The 27,471-nt window shown below is 51.7% G+C and overlaps 2 protein-coding genes across 4 annotated transcripts; one reads left to right on the top strand and one right to left on the bottom strand.

The window, feature by feature from the left end:
* Positions 1 to 1,074: 1,074 nt before the first annotated feature.
* On the top strand, positions 1,075 to 16,122 carry PKLR (pyruvate kinase L/R). Of its 3 annotated transcripts, XM_081308297.1 has the most exons (12): positions 1,075 to 1,142; positions 6,186 to 6,324; positions 7,405 to 7,587; positions 10,901 to 10,992; positions 11,087 to 11,218; positions 11,330 to 11,516; positions 11,845 to 12,115; positions 12,244 to 12,394; positions 12,695 to 12,847; positions 12,942 to 13,108; positions 14,092 to 14,206; positions 14,761 to 16,122. In XM_081308297.1, exons 2-12 carry the CDS (start codon positions 6,225 to 6,227, stop codon positions 14,797 to 14,799), a joined length of 1,590 nt encoding a protein of 529 aa, XP_081164423.1. In that variant the 5' UTR covers positions 1,075 to 1,142; positions 6,186 to 6,224; the 3' UTR covers positions 14,800 to 16,122. The 3 variants fall into 3 exon arrangements, with proteins under 3 accessions (XP_081164423.1, XP_081164421.1, XP_081164422.1); XM_081308295.1 differs by lacking the exon at positions 1,075 to 1,142 and having other exon boundaries at positions 14,025 to 14,206; XM_081308296.1 differs by lacking the exons at positions 1,075 to 1,142; positions 6,186 to 6,324 and adding an exon at positions 6,496 to 6,671 and having other exon boundaries at positions 14,025 to 14,206.
* HCN3 (hyperpolarization activated cyclic nucleotide gated potassium channel 3) lies at positions 16,122 to 25,769 on the bottom strand. Its single transcript, XM_081308294.1, has 8 exons — positions 25,416 to 25,769; positions 22,060 to 22,489; positions 21,063 to 21,224; positions 20,454 to 20,672; positions 19,950 to 20,096; positions 19,289 to 19,529; positions 18,048 to 18,212; positions 16,122 to 17,628 (listed from the first exon to the last, which is right to left on the bottom strand). The coding sequence occupies exons 1-8, from the start codon at positions 25,691 to 25,693 to the stop codon at positions 16,928 to 16,930; spliced, it is 2,343 nt and encodes a 780-aa protein (XP_081164420.1). The 5' UTR covers positions 25,694 to 25,769; the 3' UTR covers positions 16,122 to 16,927.
* Positions 25,770 to 27,471: the final 1,702 nt, after the last annotated feature.

The raw sequence follows: 27,471 nt of genomic DNA, 5'->3' as shown, positions 1-27,471 counted from the left end.
CATGTATTTTGTAGTGAGATTATTCAAATCAAAAGTTAAATAAGGGGCTGGGGTTGTGGCTCAGGGGTAGAGTGATCCCCTGGCCCATGTGAAGCACTGGGTTCCATCCTCAGCACCACATAAAAATAAATAAGTAAAATAAAGGTGCTGTGTCCGCCTACAACTAAAAAATATTTTTTTAAAAAGAAGTTAAATAAGCGTCGACTGCCTTGGCTCATGCAGCTCCGGAAGCTGAGGCAGGGAAGATAGCCCAGTGGTAGAGCCACTGAACTCCATCCCCAGGACTGCCAGGAGAAGAGGCAGCAGCAGCAGTAATTGTGGTCAAATAAGTCCATCTATTGCATTTGTTGGTATGTGTCTTAGGTCATTTTTAAGTAAACAGTACCCTCTTCCTGTGTTTTCATTTTGCTAGTTAATTGTTGACAGACTAGGTTCTTTTCTTTTAGAACTGTCCACATTCTGGATATGGCCAGATAGGGCCATAGGTGCTGAGGATCAAACCCAGGACTTCACACGTGCTAGATGAGCGCTCTACCAGTGAGCCACAACCCCCAGCCCCTGGTTGTCCCACTTAAAAGTGGTGCCAAGCCTACAGGTTTTAGTCATTTTGATATGGGCTCTACTCATTTATTTATTTGTTTGTTTGGTACTGGAGAGCAAACTCAGGGGCACCCAACACTGAGCCCCATCCCCAGCCCAATTTTGTATTTTGTTTAGAGACAGGGTCTCACTGAGTTGCTTAGCACCTTGCCATTGCTGAGGCTGGCTTTGAACTCAGGATCCTCCTTCCTCAGCCTCCTAAACTGCGGGGGGGGGGGGGGGGGGGATTACAGGTGTGTGCCCCAGCGCCCCTTGGCAATATGTGCTCTAAATTTAACTAAACAAAATAAGGAGACAAGAAAGCCTACCTAATGGTGTGCTGGGCAGCAATGTATCCTCCCTCTGCTTCTTCCCAGACCCCTCCCTCAGCATGTGCTCACCTCCCAGTCCTCAGTACTGGGGATTGAACTGAGTGAGGGGTGCTCCATCACCGGGCTACATCTCCAGTCCTTTTGACTTTTCGTTTTGAGATCGGGTCTTTCTGGCCTCCAATGTATTATCCTCCTGTCCAGCCTTGGTCTCCTTAGTCATAGAGATTACAGGTAGGTACCAAGGAGCCACGTTCTTACACACATATTACCACAATTAAAAAAGAGTAGCAGACCTATAATTCCAGAGACTCCATAGGCTGAGGCAAGAGGATCATAAGTTCAAGGCAGTCTCGGCAACGTAGCAAAACCTAAATAATAAGTTGGGGATGTAACTCGGGCGGTGGAGGCCCCTGGGTTGCATCCCCAGTGGAGTAGGAGGAGAGGGAGGGAGAGAGGGAGGACGAGGGAGAGGGGAGGGGAAGGCAGGGAAGAGCAAGGGCTCTTCCGGGTCCCTGTCGCAGCGCCTCTCTGGCGGTCCACTCACTTGTGCGGAGGGAGGGGTTCGGTGTACAGATTTTGCCCAAGAAAAATTCTGTGAGCAGAATTGAGGCCTCTTCAGATGCACGGAGTCCAAGATTCATTGCTAAATGGGGGATGAGGGAAATACGGAGTGGTAGACTCCCCGCCACTGTTTGCATCAAAAGGGAAAGACCGCGCGTATTTGCATCTGCGTGACCTATTTGGGGGAAGATCACAGAAAATTCAGAAACCTGTTCAGGCGCGGGCGAGGCGGTGGAGCGGGCGGCTGCGGGGGGCTGCGGGGGGCTGCGGGGGGATGGAAATACAGAAGCCCTTCGTCCGTATCCCACCCGCTTACATTTTGTACACGCAGCGAATATCTGATCAAATAGCAAATTCGGTGCGTGCGGGGCCCCACGGTCCTCTGCCGCAGGCGGAAGGTCTCTCGTGGGCACGTGCAGAACGGCAGGCGCCCGGTGCTCTAGGAACGGCGCGCACCGGCTACCAGCGACACTATCGCACTAGGCCCTGGTGAAGGTTCTTATCTTGGTTTGCAGATGACGGAACTGACGTTGGGCATGTCTCTCGGCCCAGCCTGGCCTCCTTGCATTGCATGGAGGCTGCTGCTGGCCGCGGGCTGGGCAGCCGCTGGACCCCGCGGCGCGACCCGTGCTCTCGAGCGCCCCGCGCAGGCGGCAGCGGCCCTCTGCCCAGGAGGCGCGGCGGGTATCCTGCGCTTTGCAGAACAAGGCCGCCTCAGGCAGGGGACCCAGCCTGGCCTGTGTGCGCACCGAGAGCGTGTTTGAGTGTGTTCCTGTGGCCAAGGGTGGGAGTCCGTGGGTGTGTGTGTGTGGGGTGGACGTTGGTGAGTTATGGGGTGTGTGTGTGCGCGCATGTGTGTGGACCTTGTGTGCACTTGGCTTTGGGTGGTGTCAGCTTTGTCCCACCTCCTCCCTCACCAACAAAGCTCAGGCTCTCCTGATGGTGGTCTTCTGTGTCTGGACAGTCCTGTCACCTGCCTGACCCACTTTATTCCACGCGGAGCACTCCTGTCTCTGTCCCCACTCTGAGCAGAGACCTCACCTCACAGCCTCACATCTTCAGAGGCCCACATGGTGAGGGCTCAGTCTGTGTTTGTGCAATGAAGGACTGTGGGACACTACCTGACTCAGGTGTGTTTACTGTGTTTGCGGGTGCGTGTGGGCCAGGTGGGGAGGGTTCTTGCCTGACAAAGCTGATACCCTGTTCTGCTCGGATCCTGGGGCCTGTTGTCCCTTTCCCAAATTTCTCACCCCTCAGCTCTCCTACTCAAAGATTCCCTGATCCCCTGACAAAGCACAAAGCATCACTCCCCTGGTCCCGCACTGATCCAGAGTCAGCCAGACTGCTTTTCATTTTGGGCCTGATATCTGGTCAGAACTTCTGTCCCTTGGCTGGACAAGACAAGGGTTGTTGGGGGCACATCTCTGTACCTCCTTCTGGGATCTCCAAAATTCCTGTCCTCCCAAATGGTCCTAGATTCAATTCACAATTTCCAAGCCAATCTTAAAGTTCCATGTTCCTTCCCAGTTCTCTAAGAATAAGGCCTGCGTCCCATTCTTTCTGACAACTACTGTCTATCTTTATTTACCCTGTATTTCATACACTAATACCATAGGTCCCACTCTCTTTTCTCCTTGGAAAGTCCTCCCTATTCTTTCTCCCTCTCCCTCCCTCTACCTCGCCCCCAATTCCAAAGTCTGAGACTTCTTCCTTTCTCCCTCCACTGAGACAGTCCCAAAGGAGGGAAGAAATGGAGTTTAGAGGTGATGATCAGGCTCTGGAACCACACACTTTGAGCCTGAATCCCAACTCCATCATTTTTAGCCTCTGACAAGTGTATCAGGCAAAGTTCTGACAGGAAATGGAGGACTCTCTCAAACTAGATAAATTAAGGAGTTTTTCTTTCTTTTTTTTAATTAACATTTTTTAGTTGTAGGTGGACAAAGTAACTTTATTTTTTTAATATTTATTTTTTAGGTGTAGATGGACACAACACAATGCCTTTATTTTTATGTGGTGCTGAGGATCGAACCCAGTGCCTGGCATGGGCTAAGCAAGCACTGTCCCACTGAGCCACAACCCCAGCCCCATGAAGAATGCTTCTTAAAAGAATTAGATGCAAAGGAGTGGGTGGCAGGCAGGGTCATGGTGAACCACAGGGATGGTGCATTATCCTGGCTCTTGTTACGGAGGACTCACTTCAGCCTTATGGGTCCTAGGGATGGGATGAGAATTGTTCCTAGAATCTGCACAGAGAGGCCCCTGGCAGGAGCTGTGACTACAGCCACTTCACAGAAGAGACATGGAGAGATATATGCCCAACTTCTTTGTTCTTGTCTCTTCCCCAGTGGGTGCTGCTCTCTACTGGCCAAACCTGCAGAAGCCATGGGGCAAGGCCTTCAGCCCCTGGCCAGGGAGCAGAGTGAAGGGTAGAGAAGGAATCTGGAGTGGCCACAGAAGATGTGTGGCACACCCTGCTCACTTGCCTCATCTGTACAACAGCCTATGGAGACTCCCTTCCTTCTAGGCCACCATTACAATATAATCATGGCATACATAAAGCCCTGAATGCTGAGCCCACACAGGAGGTGATCAATGAACAGATTCAATGGTCTGTAGGTTAAAAAATAAAAACGGGAGGCGGGGAGGGGGTTACCAGGGATTGAACCCAGGGGCACTTAACTGCTGAGCCACATCCCCAGACCTTTTTATTGTGGAGCTGGGGATTGAACGCAGGGCCCTGTGCATGCAAGACAAGCACTCAACCAACTGAGCTAAATCTCCAGCCCATCCCCAGGCCTTTTTAAATAATATTTTATTTTAGAGACAGGCTCTTATTAAGTTGCTGAGGCTGGCTTTGAACTCACAATTCTCCTGCCTCAGCCTCCCAAGTCACTGGAATTACAGGCGTGTACCACCACACCCAGCTCTGCAATTATAATGATTAATTCACATTTCAAAATTAGCCCATCCAGTCAATCACTGTGGTGTGCACCTGAAATCCCAGTAACTTGAGAGGCTGAGGCAGGAGGATCACACGTTTGAAGCTTGTCTGGGCAACTTAGTGAGTACTTCCCTCAAAATAAAAAGGGTCACAGGTATAACTCAGTGGTAGTGCACCTTGGATTCAATTCCCAGTATTAGGGGGAGAAAAAAAGCATGATCACATCAAAAGAGGTCCTCCTGACTACTTCATGGAAAATACATTCCCCTAGTCTCTCCTCACTGTCGTCCCAGCCACATAATGGATTTCCTAATAATGCTTACAAAGTTTGGAGCTGTGCATTTTTGATACTTGGTTACATCTGTCTTCCCACTATATTGTAAATTCCATAGATGAGAAAGGGCCTCTCTGTTTTGCTCTCCACCATATCCATAGGGCCTGACACAGAGTAGGTGCTTAGTGAACATTGGGCAGTATCAAATATGCAAATGTTAGCTAATGTTATAAGGATGATGTCATCAAAGCCCTTCCAGAGAACCCCACTATTTTGTCAAAAGGCTGAACCCATAGGTAGGGTTGCCCAAAAGTGGAATCAGGAAAATTCCACAGGGATTTCCCTACACCATCCCAAGATGGGGTCATTTTGGATTCCAAAGAAAGAAGCATTACACGCAGGGGTGATCAGTACAGAGCATTTCTTAGGGGGACTTGCATACAGGGCAGTGTGAGGGCTGCAGCGTATTTTTATGGGGAACCAAAAGAAGAGGAATATTCTAACCAAGGACAATGGCTGGAATGGGATTGGGGTTACGGAGTTTATGTGAGGTTGGAAGGAATTTGGCTTCTATATATTTAGCAACATGGTTAATCAGCAACAAGTTTATTAGTGCCTGGGAATGTTCAAGGTCTCAGCTTGGGGTCAATCCTGCAGGAGATAACATGTGGCTGGCCAGGTCACAGCAAGCTCTCTGTATTTCTTGGTCAGGACAGAGAAACAAAGGGGAAAACTGAGGGTCCCCCAACACTGTCAAAGGGCTTCCCTTCCTCTTTCTTCAGGCTCCAGTCCCTACTCTAAAACCCCTCTTCCTAGATCCATCTGGGGCTCACTACAGTAAGTACAAAGAAAGAGGAATTATATCACTTGGGGAAAAAAAATCTCTATTCAGGTTCATGACCAGACCGTATGAATGAATTGAAAATTGACCAAGAACTTGGTGCAATAGTGCATTCCTGAAATCCCAGTAACTCTTGAATCTGAGGCAGGAGGATCACAAGTTTGAGGCCAGTCTCAGCAATTAGCAAGACCCTCAGCAACTTAGTGAGACCCTGGCTCAAAATAAAAAAAAAATAAAAGGACTGGGGATCTAGCTCAGTGGTAATGTGTCCCTGGGTCCATTCCCCAGTACCAAGAAAGAAAGAAAAAAGGAAGGAAGGGTGCACGCCTGTAATCCCAGCCACTCAGGAAGCTGAGGTGGGAGGATCATGAGTTCAAAGCCAGCCTCAGCAAAAGCAAGTTGTTAAGCAACTCAGTGAGACCCTGTCTCTAAATAAAATACAAAATAGGGCTGGGGACGTGGCCCAGTGGTTGAGTGCCCCAGTACCAAAAAAAGGAAATATATTGACTGAGATAGGGGAATGGCAGGGGCAGAGAGCTGGCAGGTTCTGGGAGGGGTTCTGTGTGGGGATGGGGCTGCCTACTGGGTGTGCCCCTTTTCTATTTTCTGGCTCACTTAGATAAGAACAGCAATTTTGTCATTCTCTCCTCCCAGTCCACGGTTCTGGCAGCCCTGGGCCCACGCTTTGGAAGCATGTCAGTCCAGGAGAACATTCCACCCCAGCAGCTTAAGTCATGGATCTCGCAGTCCCAAAAAGACTTAGCAATGTCTGTCCTAATCGGGGCTCCAGGAGGTAAGAAGGGGAATGGAAATCATTGAACAGAGGGGAAAAAGGGTGGAAATCTGGAACGGGAGTTGGAGGAATTTGGAGCCTATCCATGTTTATCAGAGTGTCCTCTGTATTAAATTACCGACTGGCTCGGGCCTCATGTGCAGGCCCTGAAGGCAGGCCAAGAGGGAGCCTGCAACATGGGAAGCATGGGGCACTCCCGTGGCTCCTGGACTCTGGTCCCTGGAGTACAGGGCTTCCATTGGCAGGAAAGACTCTGGTGACACTTTAACCAGCTGGGCCTCAGGCCTCTGATATGCTACAACGTGGAGCAGAGCCACAGAGGCAGATCAGGTGCAGGAGCATGGAAGGTGCGTCTGCACATGGGGCTCCTCTGGGCTGGGCAGGATCGAGCTACAGGGCCCCCAACCTGGGCCTACAGCAGCACTGAGTGGACTGAAGATATTCCGGAGGGGTTAGGGAAGCCGGCCGATTGCCAGGGGTTTGAAGGAAGTAAACAGGGGCCTTAGGAGAGGGGACTGGGTGATTCCAGGATTGGCTAATGAGGTGCCACTGTGAACCAGACAGAAGGGAGGCTGAGGCTGAGGCTGAGGCTGAGGCAAGTCAGTAGCTGAAGGGCAAGCCATTTGGGAGATCAGTACAGCTGGGTGGTCAAGAACTTGAGCCTAGCTGGGCACGGTGGCCACGTCTGTAATCCCAGCCATTCAGGAGGCTGAGGCAAGAGGATGGCCAGTTTGAGGCCAGCCTGGGCAACTTAGTGAGAACCATCTCAAAAAAAGAACTTGAGTTTAAGGTTAGTCACAGAGTTAGACAGATTTGAACCCTATCTCTGTTACTTACAAGTTATCTGATCTTGGGCAATTTATTTCTTCTTTCTCAGGCCTTGTTTCCTTATCAGTAAAACTGGGATAATTCTAGAGTATTTAATGTTACCTGTTTGTGGAACGACTGGGAGTAAATAAGATAATGTAGGCACGAAGAGCTCCACACACAACTGGGGGCCCCAGGGGAGGGGGACAGGGTGTAGTGAAGTGCCAGGAGGAAGGCAGGTGCCTGTGCCTACTGAGCCCCCTTCGACTGCAGGGCCGGCAGGATATCTGCGGCGCGCCAGCGTGGCCCAGCTGACCCAGGAGCTGGGCACGGCCTTCTTCCAGAAGCAGCAGCTGTCTGCCGCGATGGCAGACACCTTCCTGGAACATCTCTGCCTGCTGGATATTGACTCCGAGCCTGTGGCTGCTCGAAGCACCAGCATCATCGCCACCATCGGTAAGACCACCTATTCCCTGGCAGCCCCGCACAATGGTGTGTATCGAGGCGCTTCTTCAACTTTCTCTTCCTTTGAGACTTCTACATGTTTTTTTTTTTCATATTTTTTAAAGTTATACATGGGCACAATATCTTTATTTTATTTTATTTTTTTATTTTTTTAGAGAGTGAGAGAGGAGAGAGAGAGAGAGAGAATTTTTAATATTTATTTTTTAGTTCTCGGCGGACACAACATCTTTGTTTGTATGTGGTGCTGAGGATCGAACCCGGGCCGCACGCATGCCAGGCGAGCGCGCTACCGCTTGAGCCACATCCCCAGCCCTTTATTTTATTTTATTTTGTTTATTTTTGTGTGGTGCTGAGGATCGAACCCAGGGTCTCACATGTGCGAGGCAGGCGTTCTACTGCTGAGCCATAACCCCAGCCCCAAACTTCTACATGTTTGACATAGTCATTCATTCAACAAGTATTTGATGCTGGGTGCAATAGTGCAGGTCGGTAATCCCAGCAACTCCAGAGGCTGAGGCAGGAGGATCACAAGTTTGAGGCCAGCCTCAGCAACTTAGCAAGACCCCATCTCAAAAAGATAAAAAGCGTTGGGGATGTGGCTCAGTAGAAAAGTATCCTTGGGTTCAATCTTTATTCGGGGCTGGGGACCTAGCTCAATTGGTAGAGTGCTTGCCTTGCATACACAAGGCCCTGGGTTCAATCCCCAGCCCCCCACCACACACACACACACAGTAAGTAAATGGGCCAGGGATGTAGCTCGGTAGAAGGGCACTTGCCTAGTATGCATGAGGCCCTGGTTTCCATCCCCTGTACCACCAAGAAATAAAATGAAAACCTACAATAAGTAAATACGGCTGGGGTTGTGGCTCAGCAGTAGAGCACTTGCCTGGCAGGTGTGAGGCACTGGGTTTAGTTCTCAGCACCACATATAAATAAATAAAAGAAAGGTCCATTGACAACTAAAGATATATATGTATGCATATATATTATTTAAAAAAAATATAGGTAAATAATTTAGTGTTAGGAAATGATAAGTACTGTATAAAAAGGGAGTGTGGTAAGGGGCAACAGGCGTGGGAGAGCGGGAGGCAGGTTACAGTCCTGATCAGGGAGGCCAGAGCAGTCTTTACTGGAAAAAAAAAGGAGACAAACAAACACTCAGAGGTGGGAGAACGAGCCCTCTGATAGCTGGGGAGAGAGTTCCAGGCCAAGGGAATAATCGGTGCCCAAGTCCTAAGAAAGCTGGAAACCAGGAAGGGGCCAGGGCACAGATATGAAGAGACGAGGGGAGGGATGGGTCAGTGGCCGAGTTTTCCTCCAAATAAAATGGAAGCCTTGCAGTGTCTTGAGCAATCCGGGGGTGACAAGTTCTTACTTATATTTAGCAGAACTGTCCAAACTGCCGGATTGAAAATCGACCCTGGGTGGGGTGGGGGCAAGGACAGAGCTGTTCCAGCAGTACTTCTGGCTCAGCCCAGGTGGTGGCAGTGGAGGTGGCCAGAGTAGGCCGATTCTGAATGTATTTTAAAGGTACAAGATTTCCTAATGGATCAACTGGATTGATGCAGTAGGGGTGGGGGAGGATTTACTAATTGATTAATTTTGTTGGTTTTCTGGTACTGAGAATTGAACCCAAGGGCACTCAACCACTGAGCTACATCCCCAGCCCTTTTTATTTTATTTTTTTAAATATTTTTTTTAGTTGTAGATGGACACAATATCTTTATTTTTATGTGGTTCTGGGGACTGAACCCAGGGCCTTATGCATGCGAGGCAAGCGCTCTACCACGGAGCCACAACCTCAGCCCTTTTTATTTCATTTTATTTTTTTGAATATTTTTTTTAGTTGTAGATGGACACAATATCTTTATTTTTATATGGTGCTGGGGACTGGAACCCAGGGCATATGCGAGACAAGCGCTCTACCACGGAGCCACAATCCCAGCCCTTTAATTTATTTTTTTGAGACAGGGTCTCGCTAAGTTGCTGAAGCTAGCCTCAAACTTATGATCCTCCTGTGGCAGGACCCCTGCCGTAGCTGGCATCCCAGGCAGGCACACCCACACCCAGCCGACTGCAAGGTTTGGGCCTGAGGAACCGGAAGTCGGCATTATCAAGTGGGCAGGAAAGACTGTGGTGGGAAAGTTAGGGATGTGATGAGTTTGAGGTGCATATTAAACATCCAAGGGGCCTGGTGCAGTGGCACATGCCTGTAATCCCAGGTCGGGAGACTGAGGCAGGAGAATTGCAAGTTCAACATCAGCTTCAAATTTAGTGAGGCTCTAGGCAATTTGGCAAGACCCTGCCTCAAAATAAAAGATAACTAAATTTTAAAAAGAAAAAGAGGGCTGGGGATATAGCTCAGTTAGTAGAGTGCTTGCCTTACATGCACATGGCCCCAGCACCACAAAAAAAAAAAAAAAAAGGTCTGGGAATGTAGCTCAGAAGTAAAGTGCACCTGGATTCAATTCAATTCCCAGTACAATAAAATAAAATAAAATATCCAAGGATGACGTAGAGTAGGCAGTCAGTCCAATATACAACTCTGGGTTTACAAGCAAGTTCTGAAATATAAATTTGGGAGGGCTGGAGTTGTGGCTCAGTGGTAGAGCACTTGCCTAGCATGTGTGTGGCCCTGGGTTCGATTCTCAGCACCACATATAAATAAATGAATAAAATAAAGGTCCATCAACATCTAAAAAATATTTTTAAATAAATAAATTTTGGGACTGTCTGCATATAGATGGGACTGAGATCGCCAAAGAATGAAGGTAAAATGATAGAGACCATGGCTGGGAATGTAGCTTAATGGTCAGTGCATGCTTAGCATGTGCAAGGACCAGCAATCAATCAATCAAATGACAGAGATGAAGCCAGACAAGGTGGCACACACACACCTGTACTCCCTGCTATGTGGAGGCTGAGGCAAGAGGATCATAAATTCAGCTCAAGCCCTGCGTGGGCAACTTAGCTAGAACTCAGCTCTCAGTCAATGAGGACCCTACCCCTCTCATGCCCTGTGATAACCCCCACACTACAGAACTTAGGTCACTTGCCAACATGTTTACCTAGGGTCTAGCTGAGGTTACCTTCCTCCAAGAACCCTGCAGCACTGCCTCCCCAAAGGGGTGAATGTTGGCTGCAGAAAGAAAAAAGAGTTTGGAACCTGTGTGCAGGGGTTACATTAAGGAATAAAGGTCAGATAACCGGACTCCAGTGGTGTGGGGTGCCTTTGAGGGTGGTGGCAGGCTGGCTGTCTGCCAGGGTGGGGGAAAATCAGTCTGAGCAGGATCTTTGGTTCCAGGGCCCACATCTCGCTCAGTGGAGCGCCTCAAGGAGATGATCAAGGCAGGGATGAACATTGCAAGACTCAACTTCTCCCATGGCTCCCACGAGGTTGCAGCGAATGGAGGGGGCAGAGGGCGGGGCTGGAGGATGCCCCAAGCCCTAGTCACCTTCCCTGGAAATCTCGCTTCCTCTTCCTCCCCAGTACCACGCCGAGTCCATCGCCAACATCAGGGAGGCAGTGGAGAGCTTTGCAACTTCCCCGCTCAGCTACCGGCCAGTGGCCATCGCTCTGGACACCAAGGGACCTGAGATACGCACTGGAATCCTGCAGGGGGTGAGCCGTGGGGCTGGGGCCGGTGGTGTCTGGGATGGAGAAGGGGACCCCAGAGCGCCCAGGGAAGGGACGTGCGCGCAGGACTTAGGTCGGCTCTGGCTCTCCGCCTAGGGTCCGCAGTGCGAAGTGGAGATAGTGAAGGGCTCCCAAGTGCTGGTGACTGTGGACCCGGCGTTCCGGACGCGGGGGGACGCGAACACCGTGTGGGTGGACTACCCCAACATCCTCCGGGTCGTGCCGGTGGGGGGCCGCATCTTCATTGACGATGGACTCATCTCCCTAGTGGTCCGGAACATCGGTGCTGACTCACCTCCCGCCCTGACCACACACAAACGCTGGGCACATTCCTTTCCCTTTGGTTCCCCCATTCGCCCTTAGACGGACACCTTCCCCTGGCCACATGTCCTTCCCACTCTTCTCAGGAGTCCCCAGCATCCAGACTTCTGCTTTCACCTGGGTTGGAACTGGACTTGCGGGTTGGTTATGTCTGACACAGACATAACCGGCCTATTAGGTGCAGGAGCCCAGAACAAGGGTGGGGAAATGAGTGGGACAAGGTTCCTGATCTCTTGAGGGTCCAAGGCTGGTGTCCCTTCACAGTCCTCACCGAAGTTGGTTCTCTGCAGGCCCAGAGGGACTAGTAACCGAAGTGGAGAATGGTGGCGTTCTGGGCAGCAGAAAGGGCGTAAACTTGCCAGGTGTCGAGGTTGACCTGCCTGGGCTGTCTGAGCAAGACGCCTTGGACCTGCGCTTCGGGGTGGAGCATGGTGTGGACATCGTCTTTGCCTCCTTTGTGCGGAAAGCTAGCGATGTGACCGCAGTTCGGGCTGCCCTGGGGCCGGAGGGACAGAGCATCAAAATCATCAGCAAAATCGAGAACCACGAAGGCGTGAAGAAGTGAGGCTAGGTCATTGTCCCCATTAGGCACTGTGGGGACAGACCACTCCCCCTACTTCTCTTCTTTTGCTCGCTTCTCCATGGCATCTCCCGGTTCTGCTCCAGCCCTGATTCCTCCAACCACCCAGGTTTGATGAAATCCTGGAGGTGAGCGATGGTATCATGGTAGCACGGGGAGACCTGGGCATCGAAATCCCAGCTGAGAAGGTTTTCCTGGCTCAGAAGATGATGATTGGGCGGTGCAACTTGGCAGGCAAGCCCGTCGTCTGCGCCACTCAGGTCTGGAGTGATCCTTGGGGCTGGGACACTTTGTGGTCTTGGGATCACTGAGGGTGAATATCCACATCTTAGGTCTTTGGACATTGCCATCCAGTGTTTGATCCTCAAATAGTGAAGTTAAGTAGAGATATTGTGACCCTCCTTTTCAGTTGAGGAAACTGAACTGCCAGGGTCACACAGCTTGTGACTGTGATCCTGATTTTCAGGGCACTCTGGGAGTTTAGGTGTCAGAGAAGTAGCTTGTCAAGGACTCCAGTGAGAGTGTGCTTCCTACAGCTCTGACATCCATGGTGTCCCCAGATGCTGGAGAGCATGATTACTAAGCCCCGGCCAACACGGGCCGAGACCAGCGATGTGGCCAATGCTGTACTGGATGGGGCAGACTGCATCATGCTGTCAGGGGAGACTGCCAAAGGCCACTTCCCTGTGGAGGCCGTAAAGATGCAGCACGCGGTAGGAACTCATAAGGAAAGGCCAATGGCCTGGGGACCCAAACCCTTTTTGGGCCCCATTGTCCCTTGCCAGCCTGACCTTCTGGTACCTGCAGATTGCACGGGAGGCTGAGGCCGCGGTGTACCACCGGCAGTTGTTTGAGGAGCTGCGCAGGGCAGCACCACTGAGCCGTGACCCCACTGAGGTGACTGCCATCGGGGCTGTGGAGGCCGCTTTCAAGTGCTGTGCTGCTGCCATCATCGTTCTGACCACTACTGGCCGGTGAGGGGGACACTGGGAAGCCCAGACAGGGTGTGGGGTTAAGGGTAGGCTGGACTGGGCCATGGAGCTGAGTGTTGTCTGGCCATCAGGGATGCAGACCAGTGCCGCAGGGCAAGAAGAGAGACGGCTGTGAGGTCTAGAGGCCGGGGGTGGGGGGACAGATCTTGGAGTGTACCAGGACTCAGGTCATCTAGTTCCAGAGGACTGGCAGGATGGCATCCCTGAGCATGTTGGCCTCAGGGCATTTGGGTTCCTAGGTCTCCGAGGCAAGTCCATTTAGCCTGTAGAGCCTTACAATTCTGAAGTGTTGCAGATGGGCAGTGGGTCTGAGTTCAAGTCTTTGTTCTGAATCTTAGCAATGAGACCACGGGAAACCCACCTGGACTCTATAGCCCTGCTCCGTACCCTCAGGTCTATGTCAGCCACTGTTTCTCATGGAGTTTTGAGGATTAGCAAGAGACATTAGCAAGAGACATTAAGTACTATATAAATGCATACTCTCTGAATGGCTTTATGGTTTTTAAAGAGGTTTCTCCTTATCATATCTTTTGGTAGATTCTTATTCTGTGGTAGGACCTTGGCACCTGGCAGCACCTTGGCCAGGGAGTGCCCTTGTCAAGGGCTTTGAGTCACTTTTTACAGAGGAGAAAATCAAGGCCCAGAGAAGTGTGATGACTTCCTCAGGGTCACACAGCTTCCTAGTGACACCTAGAACCACAATTCAAACTTGTCTCCTATTTCAACCCTCTCTTGCTCTTTTTTTGTTTTAATATTTATTTTTAAGTTATAGTCGGACACAACACCTTTTATTTATTTATTTTTATGGGGTGCTGAGGATGGAACCCAGCATCTCACACGTGCTAGGCGAGCGCTCTACTGCTGAGCCCCAGCCCCAGCCCCTCTTGCTCTTCTTCAGCTCAGCCCAGCTTCTGTCTCGGTACCGACCTCGAGCCCCAGTCATTGCTGTCACCCGCTCCGCCCAGGCTGCCCGCCAGGTCAACCTATGCCGAGGAGTCTTCCCCTTGCTCTACAGAGAACCTCCAGAGGCCATCTGGGCAGACGATGTGGATCGCCGGGTCCAATTTGGCATTCAGAGTGGTGAGCTGCCAGACCTCCCTCCCTCCCTCCCCTGGCATTTGTACCAGGAGTCCATCAACCTGGCCTCACACACCACTCAAAAAAGCCCTACCCCTCTCCTTCGATTCCAGATTGTCCTTATAAGAGTCACAAAGACTGAGAAGTAGCTGGAATGCTGGGGGTGGGGGTCAAGCTGAGAGAGAGGGCAGAGCCATCCTTAAGTCATCCAGCTGCTGTCTGTGCCGGGTGGCTTGAGCCCAGTATGACACAGGAGCAAGAGGAGAGAGGAGAAAGCTTGACAGCTGGAATGAAAATCGAATTGACAATTGTCATATAATCCTACTTGACCTCTTTGGGCAGCCTTGCTACTTAGCAACCATGCACCACCTCCCCCCATTGACACTGCACAGCTTTAAAACGCCGCAGTGGTTACATTCCCTGCGGTGCCAACAGTTTGCTTCAAGTGCCTCAATTCCTACAGGGTAGCCTTGAAGGGGGTTGGGGATGGTTGCTGATTCTTATTGCCTGGCTGGTCTAGGCCTCTCAACGAATATCATCTTCTTTCCCTTCCCCAGGAAAGCTCCGTGGTTTTCTCCGTATCGGGGACCTGGTGATTGTGGTGACAGGCTGGCGACCTGGCTCTGGCTATACCAACATCATGCGAGTGCTGAGCATATCCTGAGACGCTCCTTCCAGCTCCGATCCAGTCCAACCCTTCCTCCCCACACTGCTCCCTCCAACCCACAACCCATCCACGGCCTCATTTCCCAGTCTCTCTACGCCCATATTCCTATCCAAGATCACATCTGCCATCTAGCCCAATTGCGGGGTGCCCCCGCCTGCATTTCAGACAGGCCCTGAAAATCTGTGTCCAATTATGCACTGGCCACCCAGCAGCACCAATTGTATATTCCCCACATCCAATCTGCTCAGCCAGGCTCTAAGATGCCCTGAGCCTTTAAACCCAGCTTGGCTGCTTAATTCTATTCTTTCACGTTTCTCATCCCTGGGGTTGGGGAGCAGAGACAGGATGATCTTGTCTAGTCTCCACTGAACTACTATTTTAAAACACTGCATATCCGTGCAGTCTGATGTTTTTCTATGTGGCCCTCACAATCAGCAGGACATCTCCTGAGGAGAGTGACACCTCCCACGGATAGTCTCAAGCCGGGGCAAGCTACCCCTTCATGGTGGCAGACAGTAACATCAGGGGGCCACACTTGGGGGAAGCTGGATGATCTCATCACTGACTTCACAGCCTTGAGGCTGAGCTTGCACTGTCTCCCCCTGGCTGCTCTCATGGCCACCTCATTGCTTTGCTGGGCCACATGCCCCCTCCTGCACCCAGAAATTCCCTCATACCCACTTTAGTCCCACATACAAACCAAGAGCCAAAATAAGTGTCTCTATTTTCTTTTAAACCCAGCTATTTAGCAGCAATTATAAAACTTCTCCCACACACCAAGAACCCCAGAACTCCCCACCCAGGAGGAAAGGAGATTTAGGGTCCTGGCCCCACATTCTTTGATACTGCAGAGTAGGAGAGGGGACAGAGTGGGTGGGTAAGGGATTACTCTTGTCCCTGAGAAGGTAGAGGGGCTGGCTGGCTGCTCTTCCCCAGGCTTGGATACTGTGGGGCCCTCCTTACTCCTGCACCAACAGCAGACCCAGAAGAGAAAATAACAAAGATAAAAATAGTCCCCTCCCCCTCTTGGGTGGCCCCACCTGCCTTTACCTAGGTAGGGAGAGGGTTTGATATTGCTGATGGCACTGCACAAGGACCACAAGAGTTGGTGTAGGATGGTCCTGCCTCCTCCTGCTCCTCCCATCTCCCTCCCAGGAGAGGGGGAAGGACAGATAAAGGATAAAATGAATCGATAAGTCAAATTAGCAAATGAATAAATAAAATTAATAAATAACTGAATAAATAAGACAAATAAAAAAGGAAAGAAGAGATCACATAAGGATTCGGATACTTGCCCCCTACCAAGGTGGATCTAGGCTAGCACAATAAGGAGGTGACAATTATCCCTTAGTTTAAGGGGGGGTACGCCACTGGGGCAGGAGGCACAGGGAAGAGGCAGCTCCCAGTTTACAAAAATAACTCTACCACATGGACAGAGGTCGCAGGGAACTGGGTAGATGTGTGTTCCCACTTAGAGGACATTATCTGGGTGGGTCCACAGGTGGCAGTAAGAGGGCAAAGGTAGATGCCCACACTAAGGATTCAAGACATTTGTTGGCAGCAGTGAGGGCACAGGTAATTGATAGTGCCCAGCTATGCTAAGGGGACAGGAAGATAACCACATGGGGCAGAACCTGCAGGGTCATTGGCAGGGAAACAGAGATATCTAATTACTTGGCAGTGACGGTGATGGCAAGCACTTGTACTTAATAAAGGTGGGGTCATGGATCCAGGCCTGCACCTGGCAGGACCTTGGCCAGGGAGTGCCCTTGTCAAAGGGCTTTGAGTCACTTCTACTTGGCAGTGGAGACATACAGCGCCTGGCACAGTGCCTTGAGCATGGTAGGCACTCGGTACATAGGACAAATGGATGAATGCGGTAGGATGTTAGACAGGCTGTGGATGCTCGAGCTGAGGACGCAGACTATCTTCATGGTGATAAGGACAGACATTCCCATAGGCAGTGTTTTGGGTCCTCTCGGCCTTCCCCGGGAGGCATCTGCCATTGGGCACACACTATTGCACCCCAATAGCTAAGGCCTGTGTAACCAAAGGTTTCACATGTTGGCAGAGAGCTGGGGGCCCCGGGGCGTGGCTGGCTCAGGCACTGGTGGCCTGGGGGACTGGGCTGTCCCTGGAGGCTTGGCTAGGAGGCCTGAGGGGGGCAGCCGCTCACTTCCAGAGCCCTTCCGCCCAGGAGAGCCATCGCCTGTTGCCCGCTGAGGCAAAGAGGGTTGGGAGGCTGAGAGTGGGCGGCCCCGAGGTCCTAACCGCCGGCTACCTCCTCCTGGTGGAGGGCCCAGCAGGGACACCTGGGAGCGCCCTGCCCTGGATAGGCTAGCATGGAGGGTTCGAACTGGTGGGGCAGGCAAGCGGGAGGTGGATGCCCATGGCCCCCGAGCCAGCAGAGGGCCGCCTCGGACAGGCACCAGTGGGGAAGCTGGGGAGCCTGCTGAGAGTCGAGCAGATCGAGCAAGGAGGGTGGCTGGAGAATCTGGGGAGAGAGGCAGGGGGCCCCGCTGGTGAGTCAGAGCAATGGCCACATTGGAGGTCACAGCAGCTGCCTGTAGAGGGGCATGCACAAGCGGCTCCCACAGCACTGGCTTCCCACTGAGCCGAGCTCCGGTGCCTGGAGCCAGACCCCGGACTCCCCGAGCCATGTCCCTGTCGTGTTGCACCAAATGCTGCTCCATGATACCGCCGCTGCTGCCTGGGCTTGGCTCGGAGCGCTTCCGTTGCAGTATGGAATTCTTCTTGCCTAGAAGTTGTCCCAGGAAGGTGGAGTTAATAATAGGGAAAGAATCCAAGATAGAGGTTGGATGCCAGAGAATGTGAAGGTAACCGCTGTCAGGGATGGGGGTGGGGTTGAGGGTATGGAGATAGTGTTGGGGGATGGAGATTGGAAGATGGGGTTGGAAGAAGAGGTTGTGAATCAGAATTGGTGAGGTTCAGGGACTGGTGCTCAGTTGGAGGGCTCAGGGCATGGAGACTCTGGGGGATGCTTCCAGGGGTAGGACACACTGAGGGATAAGGACAGTGATCCACAGCATTGAAAGGCCTGTTGGGGGCATTTGCTGGGACTGGGTGAGCTGGGTGTGGCCCTGAAGCACTAGAGACTGTTTCTTGCTATAGAGATGGGGTTAGGCACAGCTGGGATCTAGGGGAGACAGATCTCACCTATGCGGTGCAGCCGATCCATTGCCACGGTCTCAAAAGCCCTGCGCATCATAGGAAACTCCTCAAGCACTGCGTTGAAATGGTCCACACTAAGTGAGTAGAGTCGGCAGTAGGTGTCGGCCCGCACACTGGCTGTGCGCCGGCCCCGGGTCAGCAGGCAGATCTCTGCAGAAGTAGGAAGAAGGCTCAGAACCCATTTCTAGAGCTCCCTCTCACTGGGACTGCACCAGCTGACCCAGAAGTCTCAGGATTCTCCCTAGACTTGGGAGAAACTAAAGCTTTTCCCCTACCCCTCGGTTCCTAAATGCTCCAAGCATGTCTCTCTCCAGACCTGTAAACAAATTTCTGGATGCCTGCTTCCTGTCTTTCTTACTCTGCTTTTTTCCTTTCCTTTTTTTCTCCCCAGCACTAGGGATGAGACCAGAGGTACTCCCTACCACTGAGTTAGAGCCCCAGCCCAGACCCCTGCACTTTTTTTTTTTTTTTTTCAGACAGGGTCTTGCTAAGTTGCCCAGGCTGGTTTTGAACTTTCAATCCTCTCACCCTAGCCTCCTGAGCAGCTGACATTACAGGCATACACTACCATGCGCGGTCACTCTCTCAAAGCTGACAAACAGGCAGATCTGGCTGGCCTCCAGACTCCTACTTTAATGCCCAGCCCAGCCTCACTGCTCTACCCCAGGAGGAGACCTGGGGCAGCTCACTCCTCCAAGCTCTTGAATAAACACTAAGGGTTACCTTGAAGGATAAAAATAATGCCACAGGAGTGGAGTGTAACAGATGGGGGTGCTGGGGGATGGTGGGTGTTTTGGGGGCTGAGAGGTTATATGAGTCTCAAGTCCCTTTGGGAAGCTGGTAGAACTGCCCCTACTGCCACAGGCTGGGTCCCTGAATCCTAATACCAGGGCATCTCCACAAAGTTCAAATGCCTAGGGAAGCTCTGCTTCATTCCTATTTTCCCCTCAACTCATAGGATTCTTGGATTCACTGGCTAAGAGTCTTAAAAAGCCCTCTGTCTCAATAATTTGTGACCTGACTATGCACTGGAAACTCCTGAGAAGCTTTTAAAAAATACAGCTCCCCCCACCCCCAGGCCCCAAGCCTAGAGATTCTAAGCATGCTGGGAAGGGACTGGAACCCTGGTTGTACAGCACAGCCAGAGGGGATCCTGATCCCAGGGAGCATTTGCCCAGTCTCCGGTGTTTGTGATCCACCCTCCTCCCTCCTTGAGATCTGCTAACCCCCAAAGTAGGATCCATCAGTGAGGCGGGTGTCCCGGGCACCACGTGCCAGCACACTGAGCAGCCCGTGCTGGATGAAGTACATCTTCCTGCCCACGGAGCCCTCACGCACCACAAGGTCCCCCGGCTGGAAGACCTCAAAGCGTAGCTTGGTGAGCACCGCGGTGACGAAGCTGGGGTCAGCATGGGCGAACAGTGGCATATGGGCCACCAGGCCTCGGCAGGTGAAGTTAATGATCTCCTGGGCAGGGGAGGGGCCTGTCAGGTAGGCTGTGCCGCCTGCCCTAAGATTCCTCCAATGAGCTGTCTCCAGAAACCCCACCCTGGGGTCAAGATCTGCCATACGATGGGGATGCTACAGTGGGCCTGGGACCATTCCTAAGCTCCTGTCTTCAAAGCCCTCCCTCGGGCCTGGGTGGAACCATCTCCCCAAAACAGAAATCCCTATAGCCCCACCCATGCACATATCACCCATAAGGCCTTCAAGAAAGTCTCTTAACTCCATAAGGCCCCCCCACATACCTGACCTCCCAGGGGGCCCTCTACAGGCCTTACTCCCTATAAGAGTACCTACTGATCAGTTCCTCCTGCCCTGAGAAACAGCACCCCCAGAAACCCAGATCCTTGAAGAGCCCCCTTCAAGGGCCCAGCCCGGCCCCACCTCCCGCAGTGGCTCGCTCAGCTCGCCCAGGATGCTCTCCTCGTCGAACATCTTGCCCTGGTAGCGGTGCTCATAGTACTCATGGATGCGCTGCCGGGTGTCAGCCGGCAGCTTGTGGAAGGACATGTACTGCTCCACCTGCTTATACTGGAGGGCCGACCCATGGCCAGCAGGAGGAGGATACAGAGAGACATGGGTGGGGGTGGAAGGTTACAGACATAGATCAGAGTTAGAGGTGAAACATGGAGCCCGATGTGGATACACAGGACCACAAGATATATGGATAGTGGTGGATATGGAGAAGACACATCGCACAGTGACAGGAAAAACCAGAAATGGGTAGAGGGGCAGGGCCCAAGGGCAGAAGTAGAGGACAAATGGACATGGGTCAGGGAAGGACACAAGAGACCCAACATGGCATACACCAGAATGGGCCTCAAGTTGAGCTACCCAGTCTCCAGCTCCTCTCCACACCAACCCCTTCCCTCTCCGATCCATGCTGACCTTCTCCTGATACTGACGCCGCGAAGAATCCAGGGACTGGATGAGGGCAGTGGCGTGACCGATGAACATGGCATAGCACGTGGCGCCCACGATCATGCTGAGCATGGTGAGCCAGACGTCGGGCATGCCCACGGGAGCCTGCTGCCCATAGCCAATGCACAGCATGTGGCTCATGGCCTTGAACAGGGCATGGGAGTACTGGCGGCCCCACGAGTGGTTCTGGGGGGGCAGAGTACATTGCAGAGCTAGGCATGGCCCCTCAGAGCCTCATTCTCCACCTGCCCCTTTTTCTCTCTTTGAGTCCTCTGCCAGCCCCTTCTACTTCAGACCATCCTCCCAGGAGACACTTGTTTCACTCTGGGGTCCCTGAAGCAAAAAAGCCCTCTTTACAGCTCAGGGGCCTTTTTCTGCTTAGGTTCCATTCCTTGCCTACCCCCTCCAACACACACAGTTCCTCTGGGTCTCTGTCCCCCCTCCCCACTCCTCCCCACCTCTTCCAGTCTTCTTTCTTGATTATCCCCCACCTCCTGCTCCCTGAGGCCATCCCTGCTGCTCAGGCAGAAGAGCCCTCAGAAGGCCCAGGGGCAGCAGAGCCGGGGGACTTCTCACCACCATGCGGTTCATAGAAACCCAGCAGTCAGGAGGGAAGTCCTGCAGCATGGGGACCAGGAACTGCAGACAGCCATCCCAGTGACAGAGCAGGAGCATCATCCCAATGAGGTTGAAGATACGAACCACAGCGCTGGCCAGGTCATAGGTCATGTGAAAGATCTGAGGAGTCCGAGGAGGGGCTGCTGTGGACAGGAACCCCTCCCTGCTGGTCCTTCTCCAGTCCCAGCCTTGCAAATTATCTTTGAACTTCTCCCTTGCCCCCGCCTCCCTGAATTTAAAAAAACGTGGATAGTGTTTGTGTGGAGTTTCTAGCACACATATATAGCTCATATATATTAGATGGTGCTTCCCTACTCTCATAGGTAGGAAGATTAAGGCCAATCATGTGCCCTGAATCACACTGTAAGTGTCCCAGTAGAGACTCAAACAGGTCTACTGCACAAGCTGCCCAGGTGTGGCCTGAAAAAGAGGGCAGGGGGCATTTCACAATGTAATGTCCCTAGGCACAGGATGGAAGGATTAATGCCAGCAGCGCTTTTCCCCTCCAACAACAGAAATAACAGTTAATTTACTCGGAACTTACTAGGCACCAGATGCCTAAGTGCTTTACATGTATTAACTCTTTTAATCTTTCCAACCACACCATAGGTACATATATTAAATAATAAAACTAGGATCTGACCACAGGACACGAAGTTGCAGAGACCACACTCTGAACCACTAATCTGCTGTCCTGAAGCCGCACTCCTCCCACCCCCTCTTCACCCTGGGATCAACTAACCCTGAAGTGTTTGTCCAGCTGCTGAGCTCCACTCTCCTGCCCCAACACTCTGCCCCAGGCCTCATCCTCTGAATCCTTTTTCTGTACCTGTTTCACCCCCATCAACTTTGGAATGAACTCAACCACGCTTCACTTATAAAGTCACCAGGAGCCCCACCCACAGAGCCTTCCCTAAGGGCTCTGCGAGCCCCCCTGCCCACCTCCCCACCCCACCTCCTCCCACTGGTGAATGTAGCGGATGAGGCGGGAGAGGCGGAGCAGCCGCAGCAGGCTGAGGATCTTGGTGAACCGAACGATGCGCAGGGCGCGCGCCGTCTTGTAGACCTCAGCGTCCAGCCGTGGCTCCAGTTCCACCACCAAGAAAATGTAATCCACGGGGATGGAAGATATGAGGTCAACCAGGAACCAGGTGCGGAGGTAGCGCGTGCGGATGGCCCGCGGTGCCAGAAGGATCTCTGCGCCTTCCTCGACCACGATGCCGGTGCGGAAGTTGAGTACCAGATCCAGCAGAAAGAAAGTATCAGAAAGGACATTGAAGACAATCCAGGGAGGGGAGTTCTCCTCCTTGAAGAAGGTGATGCCCACGGGAAGTACGATGAGGTTCCCCACCATCAGCAGCAGCATGATCAAGTCCCAGTAAAACCTAAGGAGGGAGCCGGATAGGGAGTAAGACCACGATATTTTACCAGCCAGTAGAATGACAGAAGATACTGTGACTCCCCACCAACATGGGCAAGAACACAGAATAACGGAATGAGGATAATAACATAAGGATAATATGGGATGAGTCCACTTACACATTAATAGCCGCTGGGAATGAGAACTGGAACCGCTATTTAGGAAACTGTGCCGCATTATCTAGTAAAGTGAATAGTTGCATTCCCAGAAACCCAGCAATTCCATTCCTAGATATGTACACACCAGAGGAAAACAAGCACTCCAGCAATATATATATAGGAATATTTATAACAGAATTAAATTTGGGAACAACCCAAATATTCATAAGTAGGAAGTATAGATAAAAAAGACATGAAGATAAATACTCTGTGATACATGACATATTCATAGTCTGGAATACTCCATGGCTGTGAAATTACCCAATTACAGCTACATCTGCAGTAAGGATGAAGCTCACAAATTTCATAATGGGGAAAAAAACATAAGGATAATATGGGATGTGTGCACTTACACAGAGTTTAAAAACAGGCAAAACTAAATTACATTCATTATTTCAGGATTCAGAAAAGTGGTAAAACTATTTTTAAAAGTAAGAAAATGAGTACCACAAAACTTAGAATATGGGGTTGGGGAAAGCTCCGCAGTAGAGTGTGTGCTTAGCATGCTTGAGGCCCTGGGCTCAATCCCCACCATCAATCAATAAATAAATAGATGATAAGAATAGTGAGTTTGGGAAATGAATATGAGAACACTTAGCTGAACATTTAGTGGGTACTCTCATATTTATGGGTTTGGGAAAGAGATATGAGAGAACTTCTGTGGCACTGGCAATATGCAACCTCTTAACCTAGACAGCTATTACATGACGTGTGTGTGTGTGTGTGTGTGTGTGTGTGTGTATCATCCCTACTATATAAGACCTATGTCACCACTTTTAACTATTCTAAAGGTTAAAAAAGAAAGATAAAGTACTCCAATCCCACAGGGTTGTTAAAAAAATTTCCACTGAAACAATGGATGTGACAGTGCTATACAAGCACTAGCTGGTGTTATGACTCACCCACCCTTTATCCCCAGCTTTCTGAAAAGGTTGTTGCTTCTCCCATCTCCAGCTTTCTGCCCATTCCTAGTCTAGGACCCCACATTCTCCTCAGCCGTCCCCACCCCGTTCCTCCTCCCCAGCACAGTTGGACCTGTGAATCCTGTTTGTCTACGGGGATCTGCTCATCTGTGTTCCAGGGGAGTCTGGTCTGTCCTGCCCCCATTGACCTGAGCATTCCAGAAATGCCCCTCCCTAGTGCCTCCACTGCATCTCATAGGTCTGCTCACACAGAGGAACTTCATGGGCAATCCGAGGCAGCAAGGCTTGAGCTCTGCACTCCCTACTCTCTCTAACCTTCCTGTGCCCAGGCAAGGATATGGGCTAGGGAGAGCCACACTGCTGTGGCAGACGCTTTAGAAATAAGAGGTTGGGAGGGAGCTGAGAGAAGCCTTCACTCAGATAAAATCACTGGATAATCTGAGGCACTCAATTACCAATGGTGGTTTTAATTCTAGGACACATCTAATCCCAGTATAAACCCAGGGCACAGTGCCTTCCGACTCTGACTGAAAAACCAATCCTCCCAGCCCCTGAAAGGTGCTTGGGGGTTCCCAGTACCGGCCTTCAGGAAACCCCTCAGATTGTGTGCTTTTGTTCAACAACAAATCCTTGATCCCTCTTTCCCTCTCTCCTGGGCTGCTGAGGAGAAATCCTGTACTGTGAGATTGTGGGAGAGGGGAGGGAAAAAGGGTTTGCCTAGCCATAAGAGCATCTTCACAGCCTGACTCACAGGCGGTCACAAGCCCAGCGGGTGATGCAGAAGAAAGGATGGAGAGAAGCACAACCATAAGGGGGATATAGCTCCTGGGGATACATATGAGGGTGAACTGGAGAGAGAAAGGGTGACCATGGGGAACTAGAAAAGGTGCACCTGAGGGATGAGAGTGAGGCAGTAAAGAGAGAAGTGGAAAGGACAATGGGAGGAAGAGGAACATTTAAGGAGTGTGTATATCTGTGGATTCAAGATAACATCTGGGTTCCCAATTGTGTTTCAAGGCTCTAGATTCACACTTCAGCCATTCTGCTTCTTTGGTTCCTCGGGTTAGAAGCTTTGCACACATCCCTGCCTCATCCAAAAGCTGTCCTTCATTTTCCCCAAGGACAGGGCTGCTCTCCTCCCCTAGCGACCTTGATGTAGAGGTACAGCCTGATGGGGACTGTGAAATGGCCCCACCCCCACCTCCTTTCCTCTTTTCTGGGAGTCACCTGGGGAGTGATTGTGCCCTGGCTTTGCTACCTCAATTGCTCTGAGTATTCGCCTTGCCACACCCTGCGTTCAGCACCACGGACAGCGACCAGACCGGCTGTCAGGACCCCTGCCCTCTCCAGCTTGTCCTGCTGAACTAGGCAGGTGCTGGAGGTAGGGGTACAGGAGGGGAGAGAGCGGAGCTCGGCTGCTGCCTCAGGCTAACCCTTGAACTATGACATAATTTCCCAGGTCCCCACCAAACAGGACGGAAAGAAGCAAGGTTTCCAAACTCGGGTAGTCCCTGTAGTCCAGGTGGGGTCCCAGGTTCCTGAAATGGGAAAGCCAGGTCTCTGGAGATCCTCTGATGTGTGCTTGCCCCTTTGGCGCCCCAGCCTAACAAATCACCGAGGATCTCCGGCCGGGGATACCCTACACAGGTATTCCCAGGCTAGGCTGAGGGAGGTGACTCTCCTGCCCCACCCAGAGACCCCTGGGCCGGAAATGAAGTGACCTCGGAGGGTGGGGCGGGCCTAGACCCCGCGTGGCTGCCCGCGGGGGTGGGATCCGCGTCTCCCGCCCTCCCCGCCGGGCCCCCAATACCGGAAGTCGCTGTAGGGGTGGATGATCCAGGCCCCCGCTGACTTCACCCTCTCCTGCTCGATTTCCACTGCTTTGTGGCTGCCGAAGACCCGAAGAGAGAACTTGTTGACCGTGGGCTGCAGTAGCGTCCCGAGCTGCCTCCTCTTAGGCTCGGGAGCTGACCCGGGGATCGGACCTGAGGCCGCGGTCGCGGGAGTGGGAGCAGTGGGAGGCGCCGCCTCCAGCCCAGGGGTCGTCCCTTCGCCGGCCCCCGCCGCTGGCCGCTGCTCCGCCTCCATAACGACCGCCCGCTTACACCCTTGGCCTCCCACACCCCGCTGCGGCCATGGGGGCGCCCCCCGACCCCTCAGGAGTAGGAGCCGGCGTGGCCCCGCGGGCTGGCAGCGGAGGCGTCTCAGGCTCGGAACCGCTGGCGCGCGGGGCGGAGGGGGTGTGTGCGACAGACTGGCAGGCCGGCGGCGGGCGGGGTGGCGCTGCGCCCCCTGGCGAGGGCTGCGCGAAGACCCGGCCGAGCGGGCGGGGGTGGGACCAATGATGCCCGCGTCCTGGGGGGACTCAGAGGTGGGTGTGGCTTAGCAATCCGAAAGCGGCCCTCCAAGGGTCGGAGCCGAAGGCGGCGAAGCACAGCCCAAGCCAAGGAGAGGGCGTGGCCTAGAGTTGATGGGCTTTTAGCCACTGAGAGTCTGGAAGGTGGAGCCGCCTGCAAGTGGCGGGAAAACCGGTCCTGGGTTTTGCGGAAAGGCGAAGGGTTGGGGGCCAATGGAAGAAGTGGGAAATGGCTTTTCAGGTTCTTCTTGCCCATCCTCGCCCGTGGGTCTCCAATCCTGATTCGTCTTCTCTCATCTTTCTCCTTACGCTTATTCCTGCTTTCTGAGCTCTTCCAAGCTGCTACCCCTAGTATATTTCCTGATTCTGCCAACCTTCACCAAATGCAACTCTTTAGGGACTCTTATACAAAGTCTTAGGCATACTATAAAGCCATGCTTATCTGGGCTCAAGGACAGATCAATGAACAGGTAAATTTCAGTGCTGTGATGTTAAGGGGTATAAATTCCTAAATATCTCAAATTCTTCCTTTCATATCTCTCTCTCTGGTGCTGGGGACTGAACCCAGGCATACTAGGCTCTGCCATTGAACTACATTCCCAACCCTGCCAGTCATTCTTCTAAAATCCAAATGTAGCTGTAAAGTCCTTCAAACTTCCCCATTTTAGGACTGCATTGAAGCTCTTTAGCCTAATTTACCAGGAACTGCAAAATTTGGACCTAGTTTCAACTCCCTCTTCTGATAGTCCCTATCTTGAAAGCCAGGACTGCAATAATGCTGAAATGCATTGTTCTGCCTTGTCTCCAGGTCCTTGCAAGCATTTTCTCTGCCTGATATTCTCCTCCAATTCACTTTCCAACAGTTGAGATCTCATCTCTTTTAGGAAACCTAGAAACAGATTTCCAACTCCTTTCCCTAGAGTCTAGTCTAGAGATTTCTTACAGGAGTCAGGGCATCACTTTTTATAACAGCTCTTGTTACAAGGTTGACAATATAAGTTTATAAGACAGTCTCATCTCCATTATATGTTGAGATTCTGGAGTACAGGAGACTTGTGCCTGGTAAAAAGCTGGACATAGAGTGGACACCCATTAAGTGTTTGTTGAATGAATGAATGAATGATCTAGGAAAGTGTGCAAGAGTGAAATCTTCACTCCTTTCCAATTCTTTCACTCCCACTCTTTTCTATGTCACGGAATTTCTCCTATTTTTTAACCGATTTAATCTCCATCATCTCTGACGATCTTTCACCTAGCTTCACTCTGATATTCCCTGACTTGATTTCTCAAGTTATTTTGTTTTCCATCCAATTTTCCTTTCTGACCATTTCTCAATTCCTCTGCAGTGTCTCTAACTGTCCACTTTGCCTTAAAGTCTTTCTCCTGCCTGTTATTTTAAAAGATTCAGTAAATTCATACTTCTTACATATTATGTAAAGCATATAAGAGTTTTCAAGTGATCTCCCCCGCTAACACGCCTCCTGATTTTTTGGCACTGGGTTCTCCCCTT

This window comes from Spermophilus citellus, assembly GCF_964194105.1.
Source record: "Spermophilus citellus genome assembly, chromosome: 9".
Lineage (NCBI taxonomy): Eukaryota > Metazoa > Chordata > Mammalia > Rodentia > Sciuridae > Spermophilus > Spermophilus citellus.
Note: the sequence above shows the minus strand (reverse complement) of the source record. Positions and strands in the feature narration are given on the sequence as shown.